Source organism: Festucalex cinctus, chromosome 16 (assembly GCF_051991245.1).
Source record: "Festucalex cinctus isolate MCC-2025b chromosome 16, RoL_Fcin_1.0, whole genome shotgun sequence".
NCBI classification, from domain to species: domain Eukaryota; kingdom Metazoa; phylum Chordata; class Actinopteri; order Syngnathiformes; family Syngnathidae; genus Festucalex; species Festucalex cinctus.
In genome coordinates this window covers 12,653,855-12,681,850 of record NC_135426.1, presented here as the reverse complement: position 1 = coordinate 12,681,850, position 27,996 = coordinate 12,653,855, and the positions used below count along the sequence as shown (strand labels likewise).

General features: G+C 42.2%; 1 protein-coding gene and 1 long non-coding RNA gene across 7 annotated transcripts; one reads left to right on the top strand and one right to left on the bottom strand.

Moving 5' to 3' along the window:
• Positions 1–16: 16 nt before the first annotated feature.
• On the top strand, positions 17–27,576 carry LOC144003437 (uncharacterized). 3 transcript variants are annotated; one of them, XR_013278985.1, is made up of 4 exons: positions 17–124; positions 215–294; positions 12,973–13,027; positions 27,557–27,576. It is a non-coding gene; the product is annotated as an uncharacterized LOC144003437 (long non-coding RNA). The 3 variants fall into 3 exon arrangements; XR_013278984.1 differs by lacking the exon at positions 27,557–27,576 and adding an exon at positions 22,098–22,120; XR_013278983.1 differs by lacking the exon at positions 27,557–27,576 and adding an exon at positions 13,491–13,571 and having other exon boundaries at positions 23–124.
• On the bottom strand, positions 1,673–22,204 carry nwd2 (NACHT and WD repeat domain containing 2). 4 transcript variants are annotated; one of them, XM_077499655.1, is made up of 8 exons: positions 22,065–22,204; positions 21,423–21,594; positions 17,234–17,322; positions 12,468–12,584; positions 9,034–9,237; positions 8,697–8,847; positions 7,612–8,201; positions 1,673–7,545 (listed from the first exon to the last, which is right to left on the bottom strand). In XM_077499655.1, exons 1-8 carry the CDS (start codon positions 22,077–22,079, stop codon positions 3,649–3,651), a joined length of 5,235 nt encoding a protein of 1,744 aa, XP_077355781.1. In that variant the 5' UTR covers positions 22,080–22,204; the 3' UTR covers positions 1,673–3,648. The 4 variants fall into 4 exon arrangements, with proteins under 4 accessions (XP_077355781.1, XP_077355783.1, XP_077355784.1 ...); XM_077499657.1 differs by lacking the exon at positions 22,065–22,204 and adding an exon at positions 21,801–21,966; XM_077499658.1 differs by lacking the exons at positions 17,234–17,322; positions 21,423–21,594; positions 22,065–22,204 and adding an exon at positions 17,031–17,081.
• Positions 27,577–27,996: the final 420 nt, after the last annotated feature.

Genomic DNA, 27,996 nt, shown 5'->3' with positions numbered 1-27,996 from the left:
ACTGTACCTTTAAGGCGGTGAAAGTGTGGCAACCAATCAGCGTGGTCCTACTTAATTGCCTGGAGTGAACGGGAAATTGAAGTTGTGCACAACTTGAGCGAAATGTTTGCTTTGCAAGGATTCGGTGAGTTTTTATTGCATTCCCAACTATGCAAGTTACCAATTGTATTAGGGGAAAAATGCTAAGCTAAGCTTTATGTTGCATATTTTGTAGGTGATACAAACAGGCCGTTTTGGACAAGGAAGCTTGCAAGTGCTATACAGAGCAGGATGGATGACAGATTCTCAACAGTGGTAAGAGTTCACCTTCAGTAACATATTTTCAGAATGAGTTGCTATGGAAGGAATCTCAACCAAACTGTTGGAACATTTTTTTTTTTTTTTTAATGTAATATTTAATGATTTTATTGACAATCCCGAGCTTACATCAACCAAAATTGCGGTCAATTCTGTGAAAGGAAGCTCTCCGCTCATTGAAAAAGCATTGGACTTTGGACTGTTGTACAGTAATTAGATTGGTGAGGATTATTTTGATTTCAAAATGTGATGAAATGTAATTTGACAACTCTAACAATTTGGTGGTTTGTATGCTAGTCACGGTTTATCATTTTTTAGACATTTGAACACACTAATTGATTTGAAGGGACAAATTTGTATACTGAGAAGTACTGGAGACCTTGTGCACCTCTTATTTTCTTATTAAAGTCAGTGCTAGTGAAGGGGAAGCTGTCCATCTCCACATCTTATATCAGGATGTGGTGGTTGCTATTGTTCCCATTTAACGTTTTGTGTTGAGGAGGTTGTGAACATTATTTATATTTTCTCACTGCATTTACGGTGATTTTTTTCCCCCCGTCAGCATCAAGGTAAGGTTAAAGTGTTAAGTCTTGTCTGGTTTATCTGTGGCTGCCAGAGGGTCCAGGTGGGAGGGAGGCAAAGAAACCGGGTGAGTCAGAGGCTTCCCTGTTGCTACGAATACATGTTCCAGATGGAAAAACCTGGGATGACAAAAGGAGGGTCCTGTCTCAGAGTAAATACGGCTGACAATGACAAGACTATTTTGGGTCCGAGCAAATAAAGAGGCGTTTTCGCACTGTACCCAGTGTAGGAAACAAAGTGTGACCTGTGGAGACCTGGCGCTGGGCAAACACGCTTGGTAATTGCACGGCCGTGTGATGCTGCAGGGCGAATGTGTGTGCGCAGACCTAGTCGTGAGGACAGGCAGGCAGTGATCTCACCATCATGAGAATGAAGGGCGTGGCCAAGCCCGTGGACTCGATGTTGCCGTGGAGACAGGAGCCACACATGCACCAACGCACGCAGATTAGCTTGGAGTGACACCGCAGGGAAATTAAAACAGCAGCCCAAAGCCCCAGGCATTTCATTGGCCAATCATTCTGGATTTGTTGGCAAGTGTGCGAGGCGTGTAGCTCCCCGCGCAGGTGCAAACCGCACACATCGCCTCATTCCAATGACAATTTCAGTCAGCGGTGGAGACGTATCCACCACGCTTGTCCAGCATTTGTCGTCAAGCGGAGACAAGCAATTACTGGCCTATCAGAAGCTTTAACAGCTGTGTAATATATAATGAAATATGTGCTTGTGTGTGTGTGCTTGAGGTTACTGACACATGTCAGTGTCATTAATTAAAGATCCAGAGGTAGCGACCACGTGGAGGCAAAAAAGTGATCCGTTTTATTTCATTAAAATGCTCCATACAAACAATGCATACACACTAGTTTCATATTGCTTCGGACATACGTTTCTTTTCTGCTTGAGTTCCAGTTAACAACTCTGTAACAAAGTACAACATTTATGAAAATATAAATCTCTAAACAGGTAATCAATCCCGACAATACAAATAATACCATAGAAACATTCATCACCAGTATGTCAACTATAAGTTGCAAACAAAGAAGTTATTAAAAGTCATTCAAGTTACTTAAACATACAGTTAATAATACCATTTACGGGCGTCCATATGGCCACATTCAAATATACGCTTAAGTTGGCATTCCAATATATTCGGGCAGGACTCTTTTAACTTTTTTTGTTTTTTCTTTTTTTAAACAGAGAGCACACTTTCTTGATCATAAACAGAATCACGGTCCAAACACTGAAACAATTTGGCAACAATATAATTACACAACAACCCTTATTAAACAAAATGAACTAAACTACCATTGGGACTTTGGCAATTGGATATTATGTTTTCTTTTTATTTATTTTTTTAGAAACTTGAGGGCAAATATTTTAAAGCTTGATCCTGCTACCTTGTTTAAAAGGATCCAAGGGCCTTCATTTGAATGGTTGAAAATGAGTAAATGTACTAGAATAGCCCTTTGAGAAGTCTGTCAAGGTGAGGAGAGTGTGTGGCTTTGCTTCATACTGTCTTCATGTCATCATTACACTACATACAACTGAGCCACTAATTCTGTTGTCACCCAATGTGCATTCTGTGAGCTCACTTTGCGTTCATAAATACTGCGGTTGTGCATTTCTCATAACATTGGCCTCATTAAAAGTACAGTCTGCTACTCAATATATTTGTTCTACTACGACTACTAACGATGATCTACCACGTGTGAATATACCATCTCTTCTGTTTTAAACACCTAAATGTACCTGGACATCCTGTTTGTTTCTGTAGGCAAATTCTGTTTAAACATTGTGTTAAGACAACGCTAGATCCCCTATAAAAGTCTAATACAATGCTGCACATTGGAATAAATCTACTCATTTCTCACAGACCACCAATAAAGTGCTTCCACCTTGTGTCTACTCTAAACTGCTACAGTAAATACATACGCGCAGGGCCAAATTGTTTCAGTGAAACAATGGACAACTAATAACTGTCCTTTTCTATTCAACACTTGAACTCCACTAGACCCAAAGCAAGTACACAGATTAAGGCGTGACTCTGTATGGTGCTATGCTACACTGAATGCTCCTTAGTGGTGTACCCCTTTTAAAACACAGAGCTCACACGTTAACGGAACTGCAAATTCATAGTACCACAGAGTTTCCACAACTGTTGTTACAAAGAGCAATGCAACTCGCGTTTTTGTGTGTGTGTATACTGTACTGTCTTTACTGTTTACAAATTCCCTGCATTTTCGTAAATCTTGTAGTCTGCACGTAAAGGACATTTAGAAATTCCAGGCACTCACTTTGATTGCATTAAGCACAACTTAACATTTGAAAGAGTTGCACAAATTGCAGCAGCCAAAAAAAAGACATGTACGTGTTTGTTTTCTGTACATACCATCTGATGGAAATAAAATAAAAATGCACTCCTTTTGTAGAACACGGTGGCATAATGTACAAAGTAAGTTAACAAATTGGACAATAAATGCGGCAAAGATGACTGGAATGGCTTTGACAATGTTCTGTCACAAATACATTTAAATAATGTTGTTCTTCAAATGCTAAAAGGACACATAATGGCAAGCTCGCATCTCATAGAATTTGTTTCCATCTTGTGTTATTTATTCGGAGCGTCTGAATGTAAAATGAACTCAAACAGTACAACTAGATAAGATAGTCAGACGCCTGACATTTGCAGCTGAATCACGTGGCTGTAAACAAGAGTCAACTACAACCCTCCCGAGATTCTAAACCTCATCACACATCTCCACTCTTCTTTTTTCACTGCAGCAGCTCTGTCTTTTTTGTAGGCGTAGTAGACTCACCTTCACCGGAGTCAGACACATTGATTGGGCTGTCCCTGGAGAAAACCTCTGTTGATTCCCTCCAAATGCAGTCGGCAATGGTCTTAAAGGAATGATTGCCACATTTGGGACGGACCTTCTGCGAAGCATTGTTGACAATCTGTCGGCTGTTGGACGTGGCTATCTTGATCTTGAGGGCGGCGTCAACGCGGTCCACCACGGTGTATGTGCCGATGCTGCCGTCCTCGAAGCCAATGATGATGTTCAGGGCTCTCTGGGAGAGCGAAAGGAAAGTGGGTGTCTTGTATAAGGAGCATGTGCCAATACTCTTCCCGTCGGCAAGTCGCATCACAATCAGATTGGACACGACACCGGCATCGTCATCCTCATCACAGTTGCGGAAGCAGACGTATACAAGATAACGGCCGTCTCGTGATAATTTCTGGCGCCAGATTATGCCAGCGGCATGGACAAGTCTCAGCTTCCCACTGTGTAGATCCAGCACGTTAATGTTCTCATCACCTTTGGACACAATTCCTTGTTTGCCGTTGGGTGAGATTTGGAAGTCCTCGAGATTTTTAAGGAAGTTGGCTGGCAACTGGACGCGCCTGCAAACCGCCTCGTCTGCCACACTCCAGATGAAGACAGTTTCTGTGGATGTGATGAACACGACGGAGTCGGGGCAGTCAGGAATAAGTTTGAAGTTGACTATGGTGATGCCGTCGTCGCACACAAACTTCTTGGATACGCTGCCTGACCACAAGCTGACGGCGAGGAGCTTGTTTTTGGAGGTGCCAACGAGAAATGTGTTGGCTGTGGTGATCACGGCGTTCTGGAGGGTGACCAAGATGTTGCACACTTTGTGTCCTGTAGCTAGTCTCCAGACTCTTGAGGCATTTTGTTCACAGAGTGACACAACAAACTGGTCGTTGTGAGTGATTAGCAGCTGGGATATTCTCTGTCCATTGATACGGAAAATGTTCTCCCCAGTGTTGGTTTGCCAGATGTACTGACTGCACTTGTCATCTGAAGTTACCATTAGATCCCCTGAGGAGGTTAGCACACAGTTCTCTACTATGCCCTCATGCTTGAAGACCGTTTCTATAAATCCAGTGCCGAAGTTCCACTTGTGGACTGCTTCTGAACCATCCATGGTAAACACATAATCCTCTCTGCCAGACAACTGCAATGTCTGGATCTTCTTGCCTGTTTTGTCAATATTGGACATTGCTGTGATGATGTCAATGTCCCAGACTGACAGCACTCCACTGCTGGCAACAGAAAGAAGCAGGTTATGGTGGACTGATTTGATGAGTTTGACAATGGCCCCTGATATCTCGATCAGGCTTGCCATGCATTGCCCACTGTCCCTCCTCCACACAAAGATTGAAGAGGTGTTCTCCATTGAGGCCACAATACTTTGTCCGTTCTTGGAAAGAACAGCAGCTACAAAGCGCTCACTACGTTTTGCTTTAAACTTCTCCACCATTTTCCAGACCTTTGTATCTAGGACCTCAATACTTCTGGCCTTGCAAAGCAGAATTGAGCGCTGGTCTTCCGAGAGCTCAATGCTCACCACTTCACTGTCATCTCCTCTGCAGTCGTAATCCTCCATCAGACGTGGGTTGGTGATCTCTTTGGTGTTCCATACTGACAGACTCCCCTCATTGTCAATCATCACCATTTGGTTGATTGTGTCTAGGACAAGAATGGACTTAACAAACCCCCCAGAAAACTCTGAGGTAACAGTGGCCAACTTGTCCCCATTTCCCAGATGGAAGATGGATGCAGTGTTGAGGTACTGTCCACAGAAGGCATACATTCCATCTGGTGAGCACTGCACACAGGTCACCTCATACCAGCAATGGAACTGATAGAGTGGCCAACCATAAAGCAAGTCAATGACGTTGACATCTTTACTGGCCTCAAGCCAGGCTAAAGCATGGTGAGTTGACAAAGTAAAGCCATTGATAAAGGCCACCCCGCCGGTGATGCCACCGTGTTTAGACCCCTTGATTTCAACTTCTGATAAAAGGCAGGATTTATGATTATCATAGATAAGGAGTGTGTTTTTAGTCGTGGCCACAACTAGATATTTCTCATCAGTGGTTAACCTGATTCCCAGCACAACAGATCTAGCTGTGTCGATCTGCCGTAGCAGTTGTCTACTCTCGACGTCCCAAGTGCTAACGGACCCATCTTCAAGGGCTACCAGGACTATATTTGGTGCTAGAGTGGGCAAGATCTCCACGATATGCATGTAACTTGAGCTCAAAGGTAGCCTCTCTGGACTATAAGTGACATCCATTGAGGAGTGAAGAGGCACAATTGAGCAGTACTTGGGACCGTCCTTGTCACACTCCAGAAGGAGATGTCTAAGCTTGGGCAGGGAGGTGACAACTGGCAAAAGCCTTTGCTGCAGTTCTGCAGAAAGTGACGCTGGGTTTTTCAATACCTTTGCCTTGATGCTACGGAGAGTGGTGGATAGAAACTTCAGCTCTTTTTCTTGGGTGTAGCTGTAAGCCAAGTCGATATCATTTAAAGCCTTTTCAAATTGTCCGATCTTGATCATTGTGTACAGCCAGCTGAAGTTCATGATGACACCAAACATGAGGTCATCAGTACGGCCACTTCTCGTGAGGTGGAACACCAGCTCTGTCATCTTCCTGTGGTTGACAAAGAAAATATCAGGCTCCAGAAGGTTGCACTGGAAGACCCAAGGCTGCTCGGGAGTTTGCCTGTCATATGAGTACTTGTCGGATGACGTTTTCTCATGAGATTGTTGATGGTGGGGATTTTTGTGGTGTGATATATTTTGGGAAGTAAAATGATTGTTGTCATAAGTGAAGATCTTCTTTCTACCCCCTGCCCACGCCCCCAGGAAATACTCTGCTAGAAGGCTGTGCATTTGGTGGACGTCTTCCTCATTGCTCAGATACAGCTTCTGGGCAATAAGATGCAGATGCCTGTTGGCCCAGACCATCAGGGTGACGTTCCGAACCTGACGTTCCACTAGATAACCTTCCAGCTCTTCTTTGAGCCTCGCTACCAAGTCACAAGAGATCCTTAAGGGATTTTTGAGGTAAGATACCACGATAACATCACCGAGGACTATGTTGTCCAGAGAAAGAATGTCCTCCAGCTCAATCTCAGTTAACCCTGCTTTGGCCATGGTGATATACCCTAATGCTCTAAAGACAAATCGTTGGCCCAACTTGTTCTCTACTGAATAGAATAACTGTTCAATACTTTCATGCACTGTAGAGCACAGAGATTTCTCATCCACATCTTTGTGAGACCTCCAGTGCACCACCTCTCTGTAGATTAAGTTAACAAACATCGGCAATGTACACTTTGCTAGCGCCTCATTGACATAGATTTGTTGGCCTGAGGTGACCTTTCTCTTTACGCCAAGTAATTGCTGCTTTAATGTCTGGCTGCACACCTTGCGATCCCTCTGTATTAACTCCACATAATTGTCCTCTTCATGAATGGCATGTCGGAGCTTCTGCAGGATTCCATGTTTATTGGGCAATGTTGAGACTACAATGCGGACTGTCCGAGGGAGTTGTATGGGGAGCCACCACAGTTTGCGAGCTTCATCTGCATCTGACAACTGCTCCAGCGCATCCAGGATGATGACCAAGGGCCTGTGGAAGGAAGATTCTCCAAGCAGATTGGTTAGAAGCTCCCTCATTTCCTGGATTTTGTTAGGCAAAAAGTGAATCAAGCAGCGGTAGTTTATTGCAATCTGTTCACAGATGCTCTGGAGAAGGGTGCGCAGGTCTGTGGAGGGTTGACTAGAGCCGATGAAACGGACAATAACCACAGGATCGGTTTCAGGGCCCGTCTCTTTCTGCAGCCATGCGTAGGCCTGAAAGACAGTGTTGAAAGATATTTAACCTCATCTTCTGTTGAAATGATACTGAAAATGTCTCACCTGTTTGCCAACTTCAGCAAGTAGCAATGTCTTTCCCGTGCATGGTCCTCCATGCACTACAAGCGGACTCATCCTACTTCCCTTGGATGGCAAAAGATACTCCTGCACGTAATCCAAGGACTCAGTCTTGTACTCGTGCAGTGCTGCGTAGGCTTTACACAGGGACAGGTGCTGAAGGATCTCATCGTACAGCGGGTCAGACTCTGTATCAAAGTTCTGCTGGACTGTGGCTTGAATTATATCCACCATGTCTTCATAGAACTGTTTACATAGTCCCTCCACATAGTGGCTTTCCACTTCCTGGGAGTAGCCTAGCTTCATGTCGCAGTGCGTGACCGAGGAATAAACACGGAGGTTGGACGCGGCCACCACTGTTGGTATGAACTCGTCCCGCACCTTCAGCAGGCGCTCGTAGGCTTCCTGGTTGCGCATGATACGGTCGCCGCTCACCACAATGTCCATGTAGCGGGTCATCTCTGGGAGTTTTGCGAAGCGGTCAAAGTTTGAAATCTTGCGAATGTAGCAAACGCATTTCCTGAGAAAGGCAGGAGTTTGTTTTCCGAGGGCAAAGTCTAATTCATCTTCCAAGGCTGAAATGAGAACAAAACCAAATATTACACATGGACGTAGTGCAAACTAAAAACTACTATTTTCCTAAAACTTCCTATTAGAGACTGCTTAAGATGTTGCTTAAGTATACTGCTTGACATCCTCAGACATGAGTCTAACAGAGTTCTTTCAGGAGATAATCTGAAAAGCTTTAGTAACCATTTTTGCCAGTGATTACATTGATCCCTTGAGCCTCATTTAAGAAGAGCCAAAGATGATAACAGCGAATGAAGTGTAAAAGAGGCTCCCCCGCAAAGAGCCTTCACTGAAATTCTGCCAGTGTCTCCTGTGTAGTTTTTTTTTTTTTTTTTTCCCCCCCCACACAGTGGCTTCTTAATTAGATTCAAGAGACACAAGTTTGGAAGAAAAAGTTAGGCCTTCCAGAAGATGGCACATGAATCGCCACTAGAAAAAAATAATTAGGAGTAAGCTGTGTTCTTAAATGGTGAAATAGCAAAAGAAGACCTGAAACTAACCAGAGCAAAGGAATTTCTTGGCCTGAGTGCTCGGCATTGTCCCCTTTTCTTGAAGCTGCAGAACCGCCGTACGGAAGATACGCTTGATCTCCTCCGACACTTTCCTCCAGGCCTTGTCATTCTTGGTTTTGGCTGCACTGCTGGACTCCATCTAAGTTGGATGGCAGGGAAAGGACACATTGACTTCACCCCGCAGACTTGCGTGACATGCAGAATTGCGTGACATCTGAATATTGGTGAGAAACATATTAGTTGCAAGTGCGCTTTATGTACTGCACTTGGAAAATATGAAGAAGGGAGAAGCATTTTCATGAGGTTCATCCAAAAATGCACTCACTGAGTTCTGGTAGTTCTTCAGCATTTGGGCTTTGGGTTTGAGGTAGTATGCGGGTGGCACAGAGTTTTCATCCCTGCAGTACCACTCGTCCAAGATGTGTGTGTCCAGCCCAGCCTCCACTGCAGCATCCAAGATCATCTCAAACTCTGCCGATTCCACCTCACCTGGCACTCGGATGCTGCCGTATTTTTCTCCGACCAAACCCTGAAGGATGACAAAAGGACAGGAAGACGTCAGCAAGGCAAACAATCAGTCAGTTGGCAGTTAAATTAACAACATGACAGATCTATTTTATATGTAGAAAAATAGCACTCGGCCTAATATAGCAGTTAAATGTGGCGATGTAGATTTGTGAGGGAAAGTGTGTAGACCCATTTGTTACTATAATCATCACCAAAACCACCTCCGTCTTCATCATCACAACAAATCACAATCTCTTTGTGGAATCATCAAATGTAGTATTTGAGTTTGACTTTTTGAGTGACAGATTTAGCATCTCCTTAAATGATCTGGGTTTTCCTTGAAATGCATCATCCACCACATTCAAGAACAACCCGAGAGAGAGAAATGCCTTCCACGGCGACACGACTGGCTGATCTTTACATCCTGTGTAGCAGCACACTTCTAGCCTTGGGGCAAAGACATGAAACTCCAAGTCAAGGGACTGGAAAACTATGCTCGCATGCTGGTTGGCGATGGTGCCTCGGAGCCTTGACAGGCCGGGAATGTACTGGTTGCCTTGGCAATAGCAGCGGGAGCAGATGCAGGGAACGCGGCGAATAAAGTTCGATTTCAACAGCTTCCTCTGTGATATTGACATCCATCCGTTCATGTTGCGCTTATTCCAAAGAAATACATCATTGTGAGAGAATACAGTGTTGAAAATGTCAAAGATGAGACAAACCCTGCTTCCGGGATTTTTACTAGCTACAGTCTTGCTTATGAGCCTGCAGGGGGAAAGCAGTTAAAAAACAATGACTTGCCCCATCAATCAACAAAATTGATCTGATGTATGATCTTGACTGGCAACTGATGTGCAATAATGACATCCCACTTGAGCTTCCAGTGAATGCTTTGCTACTTCACTGGAATTTGGAATTCAGATGGATCGTTTTCCACATTTGGGGTCAAAACTCCTGGACAAGGTGATCATGTTAGCCTTACATCATACTAACAACGTGGGCAGAAGTAGAAAGGGAAAAAAAACATCTAGGTTACTTTATCCCAACTATCTTCTTTCACTGGCAAATGGGAGAAAAAGCAGAAGTGGAGTCACCGAATCTGAGACGCGTCCTTGAGGCATTTATCAAGTATATTTTTTTTTACAGGGGGGAATTTGAGACCATTGGAGAGCTGAAGAAGAAGAAGAAGAAAAGACATTTGTGGCTCATTGTCATGCTTACCATCACCATGCCAACCCTTGCAATCACCATGGAAACCTTCTTTATTGACAGATGAGACAAAAGCCCCCTCGTCCAGGTGTGTCACGTGTGGACCTGTGTGTGTGTGTGTGTGGAGTGGGGGGGTTGATGCCGCTCATAAAACACATTGAAAGGCTCACACACACTTTGTCATTTCAATTAGGGAAGCTTTTCAGGATTTTGCATGATTGTGGGACTAAACAGAAAATCGAGAGATTTGTTGAGTTAGCCTGCTTGAAAGGAAAACTGATCAGCAAAGGTGAAAAAGGAGCTTCAGTTGATATAAAAAGTCTACACACCCTTGTTCATATACCAGGTTTGTGTAATATAAAAAAAAAATGAGATGCAGATAACTTGTATCACAAAAGCCTGGTGTTTGAACAGGGGTGTGTAGACTTTTGATATCTTATGTGCTTGAGGTCTATTTGCCTCGACTGTGGTGTGACAATGCCCAGGGTCATTCAGGGTTAAGGTTGTTGAGATTACGGGCTGTACGACGTGAAAGAAATGAGCGCGGATTGAGGGCAAAGGCGGACATGTCGCCGCTTCTTTTCAACTCAGCATTTAGCCCGACGGCGCCTGGCTTGTATTACCATCGCCATCCGTCGCGGCTTTGAAGCGCGCAAGGACAAAAAGTCTTTATGAGAGAGAGACCTTTTGAGAATTATGAGGATATTAACTGTTCAATACAAGCAAGGTTACCTGGGAAATCCCTGATTGTTTACTTCACTGCACCTGCTTACAAATCATAAACGTTGGCGCCAAGGGTTGTGCACATCTCTGATAAAAGACGACTCAACATGTACGGTTTATCTCAATACATGGAGTGCGATACGAATCAAGAATGCCACATTTTCCAGTGGAACGATTAGATTTGGTTGGATTCAATGAGGATTATCAATGATTTAGTTCTATATGGTGCTATGGCCTTAGTTGACCTTGGTTTTTAAGCTCATTGGCCACTCCTCTTTGCTGATGTATAGCATCGCATATGTAAACTTTCTTTCCAAGAACCTATTAATTTGCCTGTTATTTTATTGTTCAAAGTGGATATGCTACACTTAACGCGGTTCCAGCCAGATGTCTGTGAAAAGTGGACTTAATCGGCCGCCGATTATAATTGGCTGATTATTGGCCTTCAAACGTCAACCAAAAAAAATCAACCAATTGAGCTAAATGGCCGATTTCCCCCCCCCCCCCTTAAAACGTTATCGAAGAAAGCCAAAGTTTCCAACGCTGTGAAAGTACCTTGAATGCACCATTTTGCTTGCGTAGCATTAGCAACTAGCAAGTGTGTAGCGTATGTTATTCTGTTGTCCCGGAGCGTCCTTTAAGCTGTTTAATGACACAGCTGTTAGAGTTAACTGTAAAACTAAATACACAACGTTAAGGATTACATCCACTGTATATTTAAATACAAAACACGCTTTGTTTTTAAAATATCGCTGGCCTAGCGTTAACAGGAAGTTAGCAAATGCTAACAGGAAGTGAGTATCGACTTTGGGAGTGTTCTTCCTTCAAATAATGAATCAAATAGGGCCCTTCTGAATCGAATATATATATATATATATATATATATATAATATCTATCTTAGTGTAAGGGTTTCGGTTAAATCACAATTCCGATTCAATCAGGTACACCCCTAATTAGCACGTGTGAACGTCAGTCACATGACATTGTGCAATTGAATGTCATGATGCAAATGAAAACTATGAATAGCGCAGGCGTAGAGACAAAACTCAGTCAGGTGAGGAGAATTATGTTCTCAAGAGTGCTGGGATACTGTCCCACTCATAATGCATTACCTCTCCATCTCACCTCCATAAAAAGATCTGTTCTGTTTGAATAATTCAGCATCCATTACTCTACCTGTCATCGCTGCCCTTCTCCCCGTCCCCCTGTCCCCCTTTGTACCTTTTCCGACCCTAAAATTGCAGCTGCCTTCACATGACTCATTTGTACAAGTGTCATTTGTATTATTATTTTTTTTAAATAATAACTGCGCTACTCACAACAAAGCACGGCCCCGCTGACGTCTTCAAACATTCCTCCAAGAGCTTCATCCTGAGCCGCTGCAGCTCCGGACTGTCCCACTCTTCTGGGTCCACGCCCCAGTAGAGGTCCACCACCTGAGCCACCGAAACAACAACAACAACAACAACAACAAAAAATGGTTGATGACTGCCCGTGATCATAGATTTCCAAGCAGGGTCGAATCTGACACTGCCGCATCCCTGGGCAGATTATAGATCGATTTGGAGGAAGCTCGCAGCTTGCCACATCAGTCACGGCCTATCAGTGTCACTTATCTGCTTCCCGTGCTGGCGAGCCGCGGCCGGCCGAGGGAGGAAATGGAGTGAGTTTATGACGGGTGTCCGCTGGGTTCTCACAGGTGACCGTGAGGCCGCGTTGTAATCAGGAGCTAAATTAATAGTCGCATCTATTCAGCGAGCGTGCATGTGTGAGAGAGAATAGGCTGATTACATTTTGTGCCGTGATCGTTGCTCTTCATTGCAGGGCGGAGGAATGGAAAGATGGATGAAGGCGAAAATGGGCAGTTCAGAAATCCAAGGTAAGCAAGCCGGCACATAAATGAGGCTGAGGAAATTTATTTGAAGTTTTTTTTTTAAATGGAGAGAGGGCTCCTGTGAGACAGGATTTGGCAGCCTCCATTTCTCTTTTTTGCTTCATGCCAATTTGCCAATCCTTCCCGTTTGATAGCGCTCTCCCACTCCTGCCCTAAACTCTGGTTGCTTACGTAAGAGCTGAAGCAGTTCTGCTAAGCGGCTTTCTAACGCCCTTGAAGGAGTTTGCCTGCGGCAGGTCAAATGCAGGAAAAGTCTTTTTTTTTTTTTGCCGATTATTGAATGTTAGACTATTAAATATTGAGATAATGCCCATGAAGCCCAAGAAGAAAGGGTATGAAATCAGACGAGAGGCGGAAATCCCCGTCAGAGGAAAAAGTTTTTGGCAAAAAAAAAAAAAAGTTGCCAACTTTAAGCTCCTTATTTATAGCATGTATCCTATCACTCAAGGTGAAATATGCTCGTGGATATTCCTTCATCAGGGCATTGAATTGATCGCCACGAGACTGCTGTCTTAGAAGACGTTTTGCCTTTCATCGACTTGATCAGTTCATACAAGACTGCGCCAGCCTAACTCGGTGTGGAAAGGAAACTCCAACTAAATATATTTCTGCTCCAAGTCAGAGGCGAATGGCATCATTTGTTTTGGAATGCAAAACGACAGTCGTTAAGATGCCAGACAGAGAGGCATCTGCCAACAAATAAGCAAAATTTTGGAAAAAATACAGTACCGTGACTTTTTAGCAAGATTATTATCGTTAATGGAAACTAACAAAATAACTAAAACGATAATTGAAACTACATTTTCGTTCATGAAACAAATGAAAATGCTTAAAAAAGCCCTCTCAAAATACATCGTGTATTTACAAAACTAAAACGAACTATAATTAACATGAACAATAACCTAATTTACTTTTTTTTTTTTTTGTCATTTTATATTATACATGAGCTTTCAGGGTTCATTTTATATAAATTTATTTTATAACTTTCAGGATTAATTGACAACTAATCGACTATCCAATCAATATCAATAAGCTTTTTGGTAATCAATTAATCGCATTACAAATACAATTTATTGTTATTGTTATTGTTATTGTTATTGTTATTATTATTTTGAGTTGTAGTTTAATTTAAAATTGCCCAACTCCTTGAAATTTCAGCCTCTCAGCAGCAAATATCGTATTTCTGTAGTCCTCCATGTAAGCAGACTTGTCTTTGTGTTGAATCAAAATTTTTTTGCTATATATTTTTTTTTTTACGTTACGGTCCAAACGTTAATTGTGTGAAGGCTGGAGGCCTTCACACATATGTTATTCTACACCATTCCCGTTATTCTTATTATATTTTATTCCTCGCACTTTTTTGTCCAGTTTCTTCTTCCACATTTTTCATCCGATTCACTTCGTTCCAACTTCAATATGTTCCATCATGAGCTCTTCCAGCTTTTCAGTTCCAAAATTCACGCCTTACCAACAATTCACGATTTCGTACCCGAATATTTCCCACATTCTACATTTTCCATTTACTTCCACATTATTCATCCGATTCATGTCATTCCAGCTTCAATAAATTCCAGCAATTCACGCCATGAGCTACTCCAGCTCTTCAAGTTTAAAATTCACCCCTTACCCACAATTCCCGATTTCGGCGCCCATCTTTGCACGCCACTGCTGCCTCCACTTGGCAGCCAGGTGCTAACCCTCATAGGGCTCAGCCTTCTGCCCCTGTGCCAGATCACCGTGCCCCCCCCCATCCACTCCATCTCCCTCATCCTGCTCCATCCTCAGAAAGCAAAGCGATTCTGGGAGGAAAAGTGAGTCAAGCGGCGAGGGAGCGGGGAGACTCGGATTTCATCAGCCTAGCAAATGTGTGTCAGTGTGCGCCGCCGGAAAGGGACCGGATTGTGGATCGCGCGCACGCGTCGTCGCGATGGCGCATGAATATGAAATCAAAGCAAAAGATGACGAGCAATTTGACTCCCGCTGTTGCAGTCGTCCCTAATCCAGCTCTAGTAAACCGCTTTCTTGTCACTTGTCACGTGGCACGGGCGAGGACGGGGTATGCTTGTGTGCGCGGGGTGAGGCGGTTTGCGAGTATTTGCAGCTCGTCTGCATACATCATTTCATGCTCATGCATCATGACAGCAAGCTGAATCACCAGACGTGCACGTGGCTTGCACGTTGTGAAGCCAAAAGTGCCTTTGCACATTTCCCTTCCCCAGCGTCATCATGCGCGCGTTCCTACGTCAGGCACGGCAGGGATTGTGCGTCTCTCGTTATCCCCCCGTCGCCGCGGCTCTGGAATGTGTCATACCGAGTGACACGTGTGAATTTTTCGGAGCTTCTTGGGCACAAGTGTTAAAATCCCATTGACACTTCCTGGGTAACAGACTGTTGAATTGTTTGCAAGTGTTATTTTAGACGCATATGCTCGGTGAAAGTGTGATGGCGAAAAATAGTCCGACAAACTTGACCCTTTTCGTACACCTCCAATCTGCTGCGATTTGAATGAAGGCACAACTCTTAATAATTAAGACTTGCCTGTTTGCTGTAAAAAGCTATTAAAAAGATTGCTTTAAAAAAGAAAAGAAAACGTTAATCAGATCAGTCGTGGGACGCACAGAGATCGACGCAAACATCACGTGATTGATCAAGACGGAGTGCGTTCATTGATTAAGCACACTACCGGTAGTTGTGATAGTTTTAACACAAATTCCATAATTGCACATTAAATGTAAAAGATTATAAATTGTCTTAAAGTGCTATAAGTCAGGTCTTTCGTAAATCTAAGAAAATACTTTTGAATTCCGGAGAACAGTAACTTTTTAAAAAACATCAAGATAAAAAAAACAAAAAAAAACATTTTGGCCATTAAAATTATATTTACTTGTGAATTTATGGGGAAAAATACATTAAAATAACCGATTTGTGATTTTATGACTCAATATCAGGCTATGAAAATTGATTCAGTATTCATTAATTTATTTATTTTTAACCCAGTCCTAACGTCAAACTACAAAACAATAAAACTCGACTAAGAAAGGCCTTTCATGGCAGACATCTTTTTTTGTTCATAATTCACTCCATGAACTGCATCATCTTTTCTCATGATTATGATGCACACTTTCTACTAGGGCTGCAACTAACAATTATTTTAATAATTTGTAATGTTTTAATTTATTTCCTTTTATTTAAAAACAAACAAAAAAAAAAAACCATGACATTATTTCAAATTGACAGTGCAATAAATGCACAAAAATAAATTAAGATTCAGTCACTGCTTTGTTCCATAAAATGGCACAAAATTGGCACAATTGTCTAATTGTTTCCTAAAAACAAATGTTTTATTTTGATTTAACACAGAAAATCAGTAGAAATATTTACTGTTCAGAAGCTGAAATTTCAAGCACTTTTTAAGTTAAAAAAAGGTATCTAAATGATTAAACAATTATCAAAATTATAGATTAATTTGATAATCGATTAGTTGTTGATTAATTGTTGCACTTCTTTCAACTAGTTTGTACTACAAAGTAGCTACCTCAACAAATACAAATACACCATATTCTGTTCGAGTGTGAGGTGCCTGAAATTGGATTCCAGTTGACTAATATGAACATTCACAGTACTGAATGAGTTAACACAATAAGTTAACGATTTAATACGCTCCAAAATTACCTCCGAAGGTTATTTTCAACACAAGAGCCAAACAGTGGAATTGCAATCCTGCCGAAAATAAGAACGAATGCAAGCTGGCGTCACACCCAAATCGCTCCTCGCTTTTCCAAGAACTATCTGAAGCCCAAATCTCCCGCTTGGCTCGAGGGCTCTCCTGGATTTGTCGAACAAACTGATAGCAATCTCCCCCGCGCATGCCGATGTCGATTGGATTTGCAATGCAAATGCGCCGGACTGCCACGGCGATAGAGAAAAGCGAAAGGGAGAGCGACGGACGGTGGCTCTCGGGCGATGACAAGAAGGGAAAAGCCCTCACGTCATTGCGCCTTATCCGCGGCCAGATGCGTGCCATCCGTCGTCGCCAGGCGCCTTATCTCTGCCGGCCTTCTGTCCGCTTTAAACGTCAAGGGGACCGACGTGTGCGACGCCGGGGGTCTTTTAAGGTCCCGGGTGCTTCACATGGAAAGCGAAAGGCGGCCTCTGGAGCGTGATGGGAAAATCGCAGCAAATGTGACTTACCTGGAATTCAATGCCGTAGTTCTCCCTGCAGAAGTCCCGTAGTTTGGGGTAGACGTGCTCTTTCAATGCATTCCTTTCTGCTTCCGTGTCTGAAAGCAAGAGAGAAGAGGTTTGTTTGTTCGTATGTGACTGAGTGAGGCGAAGCGCCTGCAGGTTGCTGAGGCATTTTTGCCGAAGAGACAGAAAATAATGTGAAAAGGCAGTGAAGAAATCAATGTCATCAAGTTAGTAAATAGCAGCGTAAGATGGCCGCCACGCATAAAAGTACTTCCTGTGATCAAAAGACCAAGACGATTTATTTGTAACTTTTATGATTTATTATTATGTCTGCAGTGCATCATTTAGGTTTGGGAAAATATGCTATGTTTTTTTGGCATTTAGTCAATGAATATGTTTGAATGTATTTGTGAGTACGCTTTAACGTCTTTAACTCATTTACAAGTTATCAAATTAATTCTGCACAAAATGAACTTTTCACTGCTGAAAATGGTTTAATGAGTCAAGTATCCCTTCAAATTAGGGCTGTCACTATTGAAATTGATTATCCTATTGATTATTCCATCAAATCATTGATTTTTTTGTTGTTGTTGTTGTTAATGCAATAAGATTGAATGTGAGTTGAATTGAGTGGATAAAACTACTCATTATCTTCTGTACACCAACAAAATTAGCCTATGCTAAATGGTTAGCAATCACGATTAGCATTAGCGTGCTTGTGATTACCATTTAAGGTAAACAAACGCCATTTAGTTCACACATACATCCTTATATCTACAGTACACATGTAATACTGTCTGTGATGAGTCACTTATGGACGATAGTTCAACAGTTGTCCTTGAGTAAATGATTGGAGTTGCCTGCGTTAGCTACAATTAGCTTTCCTGTCCACTGCGTGCATCTCCAAAAAATGTCTGTGTAGAAACATGGACGGTGGCAGACACTATTTTTTTAATTCGACTTGTCCGACTTGGTTGACTTGTTTTTTTCACCACCCTAATTCAAATACTTATTAATATTTATGATGTTTTTGTTCTGTATGTGCAACATGTGGCACTTATGTGCACAAATGCTAAGCTAGGCTTGCCGCCTCCATCATCACATTTGCCATCATTCAAGCGAACGTTGAATTGAAATGTCGTCCAGTGAGAGCGCACGCCTTGTTCTTGTGTTGTGTCCCACTTTTCTCTCCTCTCGTTTTTTTTATTTTTATTTTTTTTATTTCCGCCTCTCCAAACGCTTGCCGTAATCAATGTGGACAAGCCCGCTCTCTTTCCCTGGAGGGCGCAGATGGACAGTTCAAACAAAACATGGCCGACAGGGAGACCTGCGCGGAACGCCCCTCGCCCCGCAAGCCAAGCCGGCAAAATTTAGTCTGACGTATCGTTCACTCGTCTATCTTTAGCCAAGCTCGGGGGGGGGGGGGGGGGGGGGGGGTGCGTCTGGACATGCATCTGCCCACAGCTGGCCGGCGAAATGTCACATTGAAGCGCGGCGATAATGTGCAGTAAGCGGCGGTTGGCGGCGGCGCATCGCGTTCCATCATAAACATCTTCATCATTTTGTGTTTGAAAGCTTTCAGATTAAACTGTCTACGGCTGAGTTATAGTCACCTGATGTATGGGCGCGCTTGAAATTCAAAGCACGACCAGGATACGGGACAAAAACGCGCTTTGGGCTCCGTCAGCTTGCGATATAAAGCGGAAAAAAATGAACGTGAAAAACGTGATTTGTATAGCTGCACATTTGAGCCAAGATTACACATGCAGAGCGTCGCGATCCTTCTGCAGCGATGCAAACACAAAGCCAGTGAGCAAATCAATAGCAGATGACCCGGAGGAGGCTGAAGGCGGCGCGGACTAGCCATCCATGAAGGCCAGATGTTGCTCCCGCGTCTCACCAGTCCTGCTGAGTTGAGGTGATTGTCGCAAATGCTTGTGTCGTAAAACGGGACAGGCGGGGAAATCCCCCCCCTGCCTACAACTGCATTTGGATGCGAGTGCTGGTGCCCATGTCAGTTTGCCCAACATCTGTGCTAGCAGATGTTGAGCGCTAAAATACATAATGGAGAAATCCAACGCCCTGTTCTTGATTAGGGGTGGGAACCTCTGGCTACCTCGATACAATACAATATGCATAAAAGACTCACGATAAGATGATACCACGATTATCGATATATTGCTCAGGTAATAAATCCACGATAATCTACGATAAAACTACTACTACTACTACTAATAATAATAATAAATAATTCATATAATAAAATTATATACATATATTATAAATACATAATTAATATATAAATATATATAATATATAATAATAATAATAATATATAAAAAACTAAGCTCATGAGTCTTCTTCGCCCTTCAGACTTCCGTCCATTTCCCCGCCACGCTTGAGGTGCTCCCCCTTGTGGCCTGCCAAGTAATTGCTCAATAAGTAATGAACAATGGCGCCTTTATAGTGGCTGTATATTAACTACAAATATCGCGATACTTGCGTATTGATAATCTATCGGGAGACAAAGTATCACAATTTATCGCGATATTGACATATTCTTGATATTAAAATTGAACTCTTCAGGCATTCTAATTGGATGCTCACAAGTCTGTTTTCTTCATTTCATTGTTTCTCTTAGAGCTACGCGAGTACCGATACGAGGTATCGGTATATGGCCGATACCTGGCTGCCCTCTTGTGGGTATTTTTTTTTTATCAGGAGCTAGAAATGAGAAGAACATTGCCATTAATTTCATGCGATTTTAAGGAAAATGCTAAATTAGGATGTAGCTATAGAACTCTCGTTATGTCATTGTTTTTGTTGGGAAATGTTATGTATCAAAAGTGGTATCGGTACTGAATACTTTATATAACTCCCGTACGTATCGGTTTAAAAAAAAAAAAAAAAAAAGTGATATTGAACATCCATTTCGGTATAGCTGCTTTACCTTACTGGATGTGTGCTTGGATGTTATTTATTTATAGGCCAAAAATTGGACCGACCCAGTAACTTGGGTCAATTTGAAAACAAAAACAACCCTTTTTTTTTTCTATAAAACAATTTAGGGTTGTTTTGCAAAACAACTTAACGTTGGGTCACATTGATCCAGGGCTTGACTGGCACAAAAAAAAAAAAAAAAAAAACAGCTCTGGTGTTTTGACTTCGGCACATGTAGTTCTGCCACTGATGTTTATCAATGATGTTTCGGTTTGCTATCTATATTCAAAATGGATTAATTGACTGGAACTTCTAAATTGTGGACCAGTCTCGTGTGGTAAAATGTAGGAAAATAATCACGAAAAAACACGGCATTGGCCCCAAAAGAGGCCAGCCCACCGGGCATCTGTCCTCTATGCCAGATGGGCAGTCCAGCCCGGCATTGAGCCAAGTTAGTGGGTCGGTCCAATTTTTGACTCATTTTTAGGTGCAGCTCGTAACCCATTTTTTTGGTAACTTTAACTCATCAATATGTTCAGTTTTTACACCTTATTGGATCCAAATCTTAACATATGCTTGGTCACACCTTCAATCCAAAGTGCTGGTTATACTCTTAAAACGTCAAAAACGACCCAATTTGGGTCAATTTGACCCATCTTAGGGTTGTTTTTGTTCATTTTTGCACGAAACAACCCAGAAGGTTGGACTGTCAATCGATCAAGACAACAATTGGGTCTAAAAATATTTGATATAGCTCTAAAATCAAACAACATCAGGGAACAAAAAATGATTGGTACAATTTTGTACAAAACAATCCAGAAGGTTGGATCAAGCAAGCTAGCAATTTGGTCCAACTTTTGTCCAAACAAGATTTAACAATGTATGATGATTTGGATATTTATTGTATCCAGGTTAACATTGGACTGAACCAGTAACTTGGGTCAATTATTCCCAACTGTTGTTTCTTTTTTGGAGTTGTTTTGTATAAAAAAAGGGTTTTTTATATCTAAAACAACCCAGAAAATTGGGTCAAATTGACCCAAGTCAGCACATCGTTCCAATATTTGACCAAAACTGGGTTGTTTTTGACCCAGCAGTTTAAAGGATGGATAGCGGTGCAGACATCTGCTTTAATTGACTGGATGTGCGGCCACAGGTGGTTAATTAAACCGCTCCCATCTTAACCCGAGGTCAACCCAATTCGAAGCCTGCACGTGACAGCCGCCCAAAAATTAATATTTTTTTTTCTTACCGTCGGGGTTGGCGCAGATGAAGACGCGAACGCTGCGGCCGCCGGGGACGTGGTGCGGCGGCAGGGCCAGGACGTTGCCGCTGATGGCCGCCCTGCGCAGCGCCGACTCCCGCGGGCAAGGCTGCCGGCTGCCCACTCCCGACGGCCACATGGGGGTCGACTTCCAGCGTGGCTATACTCACAAACACAACGCGCGTTATAACTTTAAGAATGGGGAAATGTCGTGGCACGAATGACAATCACATCTAAACAGCAACGAGATGTTTCAAACGTGGCCGTCACGTGTGCACGCGTGGCGTAAATTGTCACGACAAACAGACAAAAAACAAAGGCGACGAGACGACACACAAGTGGCAAGCATCGACCGTATTCGCGCACCCCTGGAGAGGATGCTGGATGCTTGCAAAGCCGAATAACCACCAAGGGTGCTTATTCCGCCGGGAACAGGTGCAAGGCGAGTCGCCGCTTTTCCAAGAGTTGCTCAATCCGGCAAAATAAAAACACAAAAGAGGCCACAATAGGTGGAAAAGTTGTCAGATCAACTCTACACGAACCCCCCGGAAAAGGGACAACTCAAAGCAGCGAGGCGCCGCATCCGGGGAGAGGACAAGTGATGCTGGGGACAGTCTTGGCGGTGCTCACGTTCATCCGCTTCATTTCGCCGCTTCCGGTTAGATCCGAGCATCGACGAGAGGATGACAAAAACGCCCATGAGGCTGTCCACGGGGCGGGAGGACGCTCGCTGCACCCCGTCGCATCCTGCTGCCTCTGCGAGCTGACGACTCGCTCTGGCGGCAGACGAGCGAGACGTCAGATGGTCAAAAATGAAACCGGAAGTGTGGCGGCTTTTCAAAATAAAATCCCTACATTGAGTAACATGGGAGAGAAATTTTATTTTAGCTGTGATAAGGGTAAAGGTGCTACCTTACTTTGAAATCAAAACATAGGTTCTGATCAAGCTCTGGTTTGGTTCTCAAGCTTGATATAAAAACATTCAATTTGACAAGCCAACAATTTAAAAAGCGGTGGCGGCATTTGATACCTACTGTCACTGATACAAACGATATTATATTTTTCTGCTCTAAAATCAGTTAAAGTTATTTTGTGGCTATTTCAGGAGCTCCTTTCATCCTGCCCAATTAGCACTTTTGTTTGAGCTCCTGCTGCGACCTTTGCCGCTAATTGATTTGTAGCGGAAAGAGCGGAACGGTCCGTTGTACGCGCCTCGCCTTTCTCATTGCCTGCAAATTGAGGCAGCTTTATTTCATTGTGGTGAACAGTCGTGTAAAATGCGCTTTCCACAAATTCAGTTGCCAAGCAGAAACCTTCTAGCAACAAACTGTACATCCAAGTCAAACCTCTGCATCTCAGTCAACTGACAGTCGACCGCAATGGAATAGTCGATAGAATAATCTATTCTAAATACTGAATAATGACAGCCCTAAAAGAAAACACTATCAGTAAAAAAATGTTTTTCATGTTTCTTTTCTATCACTCCATCCATTTTCTGATAACCCACATGAATGCAAATTAATATTGTATCCAATTAATCGATTCTAGTGACAGCCCTAAAACAGTATTATAGGATTTTTTTTTTAATATACAAAAATTAAATGGTATCTGATTAATTGCTTAAAGATAGTCGATAGTGACAGCACTAAAATAAAAAGTATCAGGAAAAAAAAATGATATTCCTGTTTTCTTTTTTAACCCACATTAATACAAAAATAAAATTGTATCCGATTATACAATTAATCGATGGAATTATTGATGGAAAAATCGATTAAAAAATATTCAGTAGTGACAGCCCTAAAATAATAAGTATCAGGAAAAAGTGATTTTCACATTTTTTTTTAACCAATATTATTAAAGCAAAAATAAAATTGTACTCGATTATGCAATTAATTGACGGAATTATCGATGGAAAAAACAATAAAAAATATTCAATAGTGAGAGCCCTAAAATGAAAAGTATCAGGAAAAAATGATTTTCATATTTTTTTTTAACCAACATTAATGCAAAAATAAAATTGTACTCGATTATGCAATTAATCGATGGAATTATCAATGGAAAAGTCAATAAAAAATATTCAATAGTGACAGCCCTAAAATAAACAGTGTCGGGGGAAAAAAAAATTGTAATGCGCATTAATTCAGAATAAAATTTTGTGTTATTACTCAATTAATCGATAGAATAATCGATTCTAAAAAAAAAAAAATAGTGACAACCGTAAATCCAACAGTGTCAAGAAAAAATGATTTTGGAACAAACTTTAATGGGAAATACAATTTTATCAGATTTCTCAATTAATTGATGGAATACTTGATCGGACAACCGATTTTGTGCATATTTCAAGCCATCGCGAGTTTTCTTTTGCCAAAATCAGTCGATGTGTGGCGTATGTGAGCATATACTTGCAAAATTCCCTCTGACGGAAATGTGCCAGTTCCAGTGAAATGCTGAATAATAATAATAATTAATAATAATAATAATAATAGAGTTGCGCGTTTACACAGCTCATAACGCTGCTCTTTACATGCGCTTGAATTTTTCATGCTACCGTTTGTGCTCCAACTTTCAGGCTCCACAGGTGGCTCATGGCTGTCAGAAGGCACCTCCTTGGATAGTTCTTGTTTCAAGCAAAAGTATGCGCTGGCCGTCGGGCTGAGAGAACTAATTGTGAAGGAGTGGCAGATGGTGCAGTTTTTTTCCCTCTTTCCTCTCGCACACTCTGAGAGGCTGATAAACTGAATGAAAAAGTAAGCCGCTTTAGTGGACGGCCAGTTTGGGCTGTTTTCCTGGCCCAGCATCCGTTGGTGGTGGTGGGAAGTAGGTGTAACATCCTGGGATTGAAATTCTTTTGGAAGCGCCATGTTTGGCTTCCCATCTGAAGCGCGCCGCAAATGACCAAGACGCGATGAGAGATGGAGCGTTGAAAATAAAGCCCAGGGACCCGTCGCGCCGTTTATTCCAGGCAGAATTTGAAGCTAATGAGCTCCCGCAGGATGGGAGACGCTTTGGCGCACTGACAGATGAGTCTCTGTTGGCTCGCTTGTTAGCCTTAGCTTAGCTTGCCAAATAATCGGGCAGATAGTCGATGCTCTGGCTCCCAAATATCTCCTGCATCTCCTGCTTCACATCCAAATTTTAGCTGTTGTCTCCTATCCATTTCATTTAAGACCCTGTAAAGTGAATTCTATGGCTGTCATTATCGAATATTTTTAAAATTTCAAATTTTTTCTATCGAAAAATGAGATTTTATTTTGCATTACAGTGTATCACAAAACCATTTTTACTAATTACTATGAAATCGGAGGATTTGGAAAATTTGAATAGCTTTCAACAATTATTAAAATAGTTGATTAATTTGATAACCGATTAGTTGTCATTTAATTGATAAATTTTCACACCTAGTTCAAAATAGTGATAATCGGTCTACTTTCATGGAGGATTACAGAAATCGGAGAATATTTACTGTTGACATGAAATTCTGAACATGTGAACAATTTTAAATTAAAAAGATATCTAAGCCATTTATCAATTATCAAAAATAATTAATTTGATAATCATTTAGTTGATTAATCTATTAATTGTTGCACCTCTACTGTAGACATATCTCTCTATCTTTTAAATGATAACACAAAGAGGCTGAAATATGAATTGAATTTTTACTTCCCGGCGTCCATTTTGTTTCCCATTCATTCAATTTGGGGACACATTTGTGTATGTTCGGGCGGCACGGTAGTCGAGTGGTTAGCACGTCCGCTTCCCAGTTCTGAGGTCTCCGGTTCGAGTCCAGGCTCGGACCTTCCTGGGTGGAGTTTGCATGTTCTCCCCATGCCTGCATGGGTCTTCTCCGGGTACTCCGGTCTCCTCCCACATCCCAAAGACATGCATGGCAGGTTAATTGGGCGCTCCAAATTGTCCCTAGGTGTGCTTGTGAGTGTGGATGGTTGTTCGTCTCTGTGTGCCCTGCGATTGGTTGGCAACCAGTCCAGGGTGTCCCCCGCCTACTGCCCAGAGCCAGCTGAGATAGGCGCCAGCAGCCCCCGCGACCCTTGTGAGGAATAAGCGGTCAAGAAAATGGATGGATTTGTGTATGTTCCGCAAACATGAGCTAAAATTAGGAACCGATCCATTTCAGGCTTGCAGACACATTGTCGTGATTATGTGTGTGGCTATAAAAAAAAATAAAAAATAAAAATCTCCTGCTTGAGAGTCGCCCGTAATTACATTGGATGCTCAACGAAGAGTAGTGTGCTTCTAAAAATAGCTCCGCGAAGAAACCGTTGGGCGACACTATACAGTATGTATGCGCTCAAGCGTGTGCACACTGTGAGCTTTTCTGTCAGCTGTTTCATGATTGGCTGACTGTCCGAAATTGCGATTACAGCAACGTAAGCTCCATCGACGGAGGAGGAGGAATGCGCGTCCAATTTAGGCGCCCTTGTGTTGTCAGGAGGATGTAAGGGGGGGGGAAGTGTGTGAAAAAGCTCGCCTCTGGCGGCTCACAATTGAGCTGAAGGTGAAAAAGGAGTTTGGGTTCAAATGAACGTCAGGCAATTATGTTTGGCAAGGAAAGCAAAGCAAAGCGTATAAAGCACTGGGGGAAATCCTACAGGATTATTACTGTATGTTCCGTCATTTCGCGGTTCACTTTTCACAATCTCACCGTATTGTGCATTATTTAATCATAATATCCAATTTTATATTGAGGATTTTTTTTTTCCGTATCACAAGGTTTTCTTTGATATTTTCAGGTGCGGGTTTTGCCACAGTATTTTACAATTGGCTGAGTCTTGGCCACTAGTTTTGCGGCGATTCTGAAATAGGAATAGCAGTTGCGTTCTGTGACGATGTGGCAGGCAGGCACACAGACAGACAGACAGATAGATAGACAGATAGATACGCAGATAGTTAGATACGCAAATAGATCGATAGGTAGATAGTTAGATGCACAGATAGATAGATACGCAGATAGATAGATACAGTAGCTAACTACCTAGATATTCACAGCCCTGGTGACAGTCAATGTTGTCGCTGACTCCCACGTCACTCACCAGACCAAGCCCCGCCTTTTAAAACAACCATACCCTTTGAAACCACACATATTGGCATTCACAGAAACATGACTTTGATTATAGCAAAGGTGTGTTCTTGACTGTTTTGATATATTTTTTCTTTCTTTCTTTCTTTCTTTCTTTCTTTCTTTCAATTTCGTCAGAATATAATAGACTGCGATGTGATCATCAATAATCATTTACAGTAAGAGGCCAATTGCTCCCTCTCAGACAACTTGAATTGATTTTTATAGTTGAGCTACGACTTGCTGTATTTTGTGGAAGAGGACTTTTGTTAACACGTCTATGTTTAAGACGGCCAAGGTCGCCGTGTCCTTGTAAAATGCAGACGGCCTCAAAACGAGCTTGCAGGAACAATTAAAAAAAAAAAAAAAAAAAAAAAGTTCACATTTTTGTGCCAGATGTTTTTCCCCTCCAGTCCGCGTATTTTCTTCCTCTGCTGTGTCCTTGTCACACTGATTTATTTTATTTTTTTTCATCTCTGACTGCACCCTCCCTCTGTCAGTCATGTGGCTGAAAACAGCGTCCCAGCAGGTCTGCAAAGGTTCGCGAGCGTGGGGCCACGCTGTCTCTAACTGTTTATCGATCTTCGTCGCAGCTGACGAGGGACCAGATGATGGCAGCTCTCGTGAGAGAGATGGCCAACGGACGATGTTTGAACAATTGATTAATCAATCAATCAGACATGGAGGACGGCAAAAACGAGAAAATATGTACTGTTGAGAAGCTGAAAATTTTAATTAAAAAAAAAGTATCTAAACGATTACTCGATTATCAATTATTGTCGATTAATTGATTATTAAAAATTGATAAATATGATCATGGATTACTTGTTGATTAATCAATTATCAAAAAAATATTATTGATAATTATTTGGAAATTAATAAATTATTTACAATTACTATCAATTAATTTGACAATCCATTACTTGTCAATTAATCGTTGCACCTCTTATAAGCACATTATATATATTTGAAGATAACTGTTAAAAATGTGCAAAGACTGAGAAGTATCGAATTCTCATTTGTATCGTGTTGTCTATTACCATTTCAGCCATGCCTCTTGTGAGCGCCCCGTTGTCAGCCCTGAGTGCAGGTATGTACGAAGAGAAGGCAGAAAAGTGAGTTGTTTTTTATTTTATTTTATTTTTATTTTTTTAATGCTGACATGGCAACCAGCTTTGAGACAGGGGGTTTGCGCTGGTGCTGACGCTTAAGAGTGCCCCGTTGTTGTCGCTACTATGTGTACTTTCAGGACAGAATATGACCGTGACGCTCACAGAATGTTCTCTCTTTGTTTTCTAATCACAAATTCCACAATGCTAATGCCGAATTTCAATTTGTGAGCAATTTGCATATTAAAAGCAGAAGATAAGGACTGAGTGAGTGCGGCTAGTCCAAGTCCCCGCAGCTCTGCCCTGCTTGTCTTTATCTGCTCCTTTTGTCCTGGCGGATTTGACGTCTTGCACTTTTGGTGTGACCACTCGCTCCGTT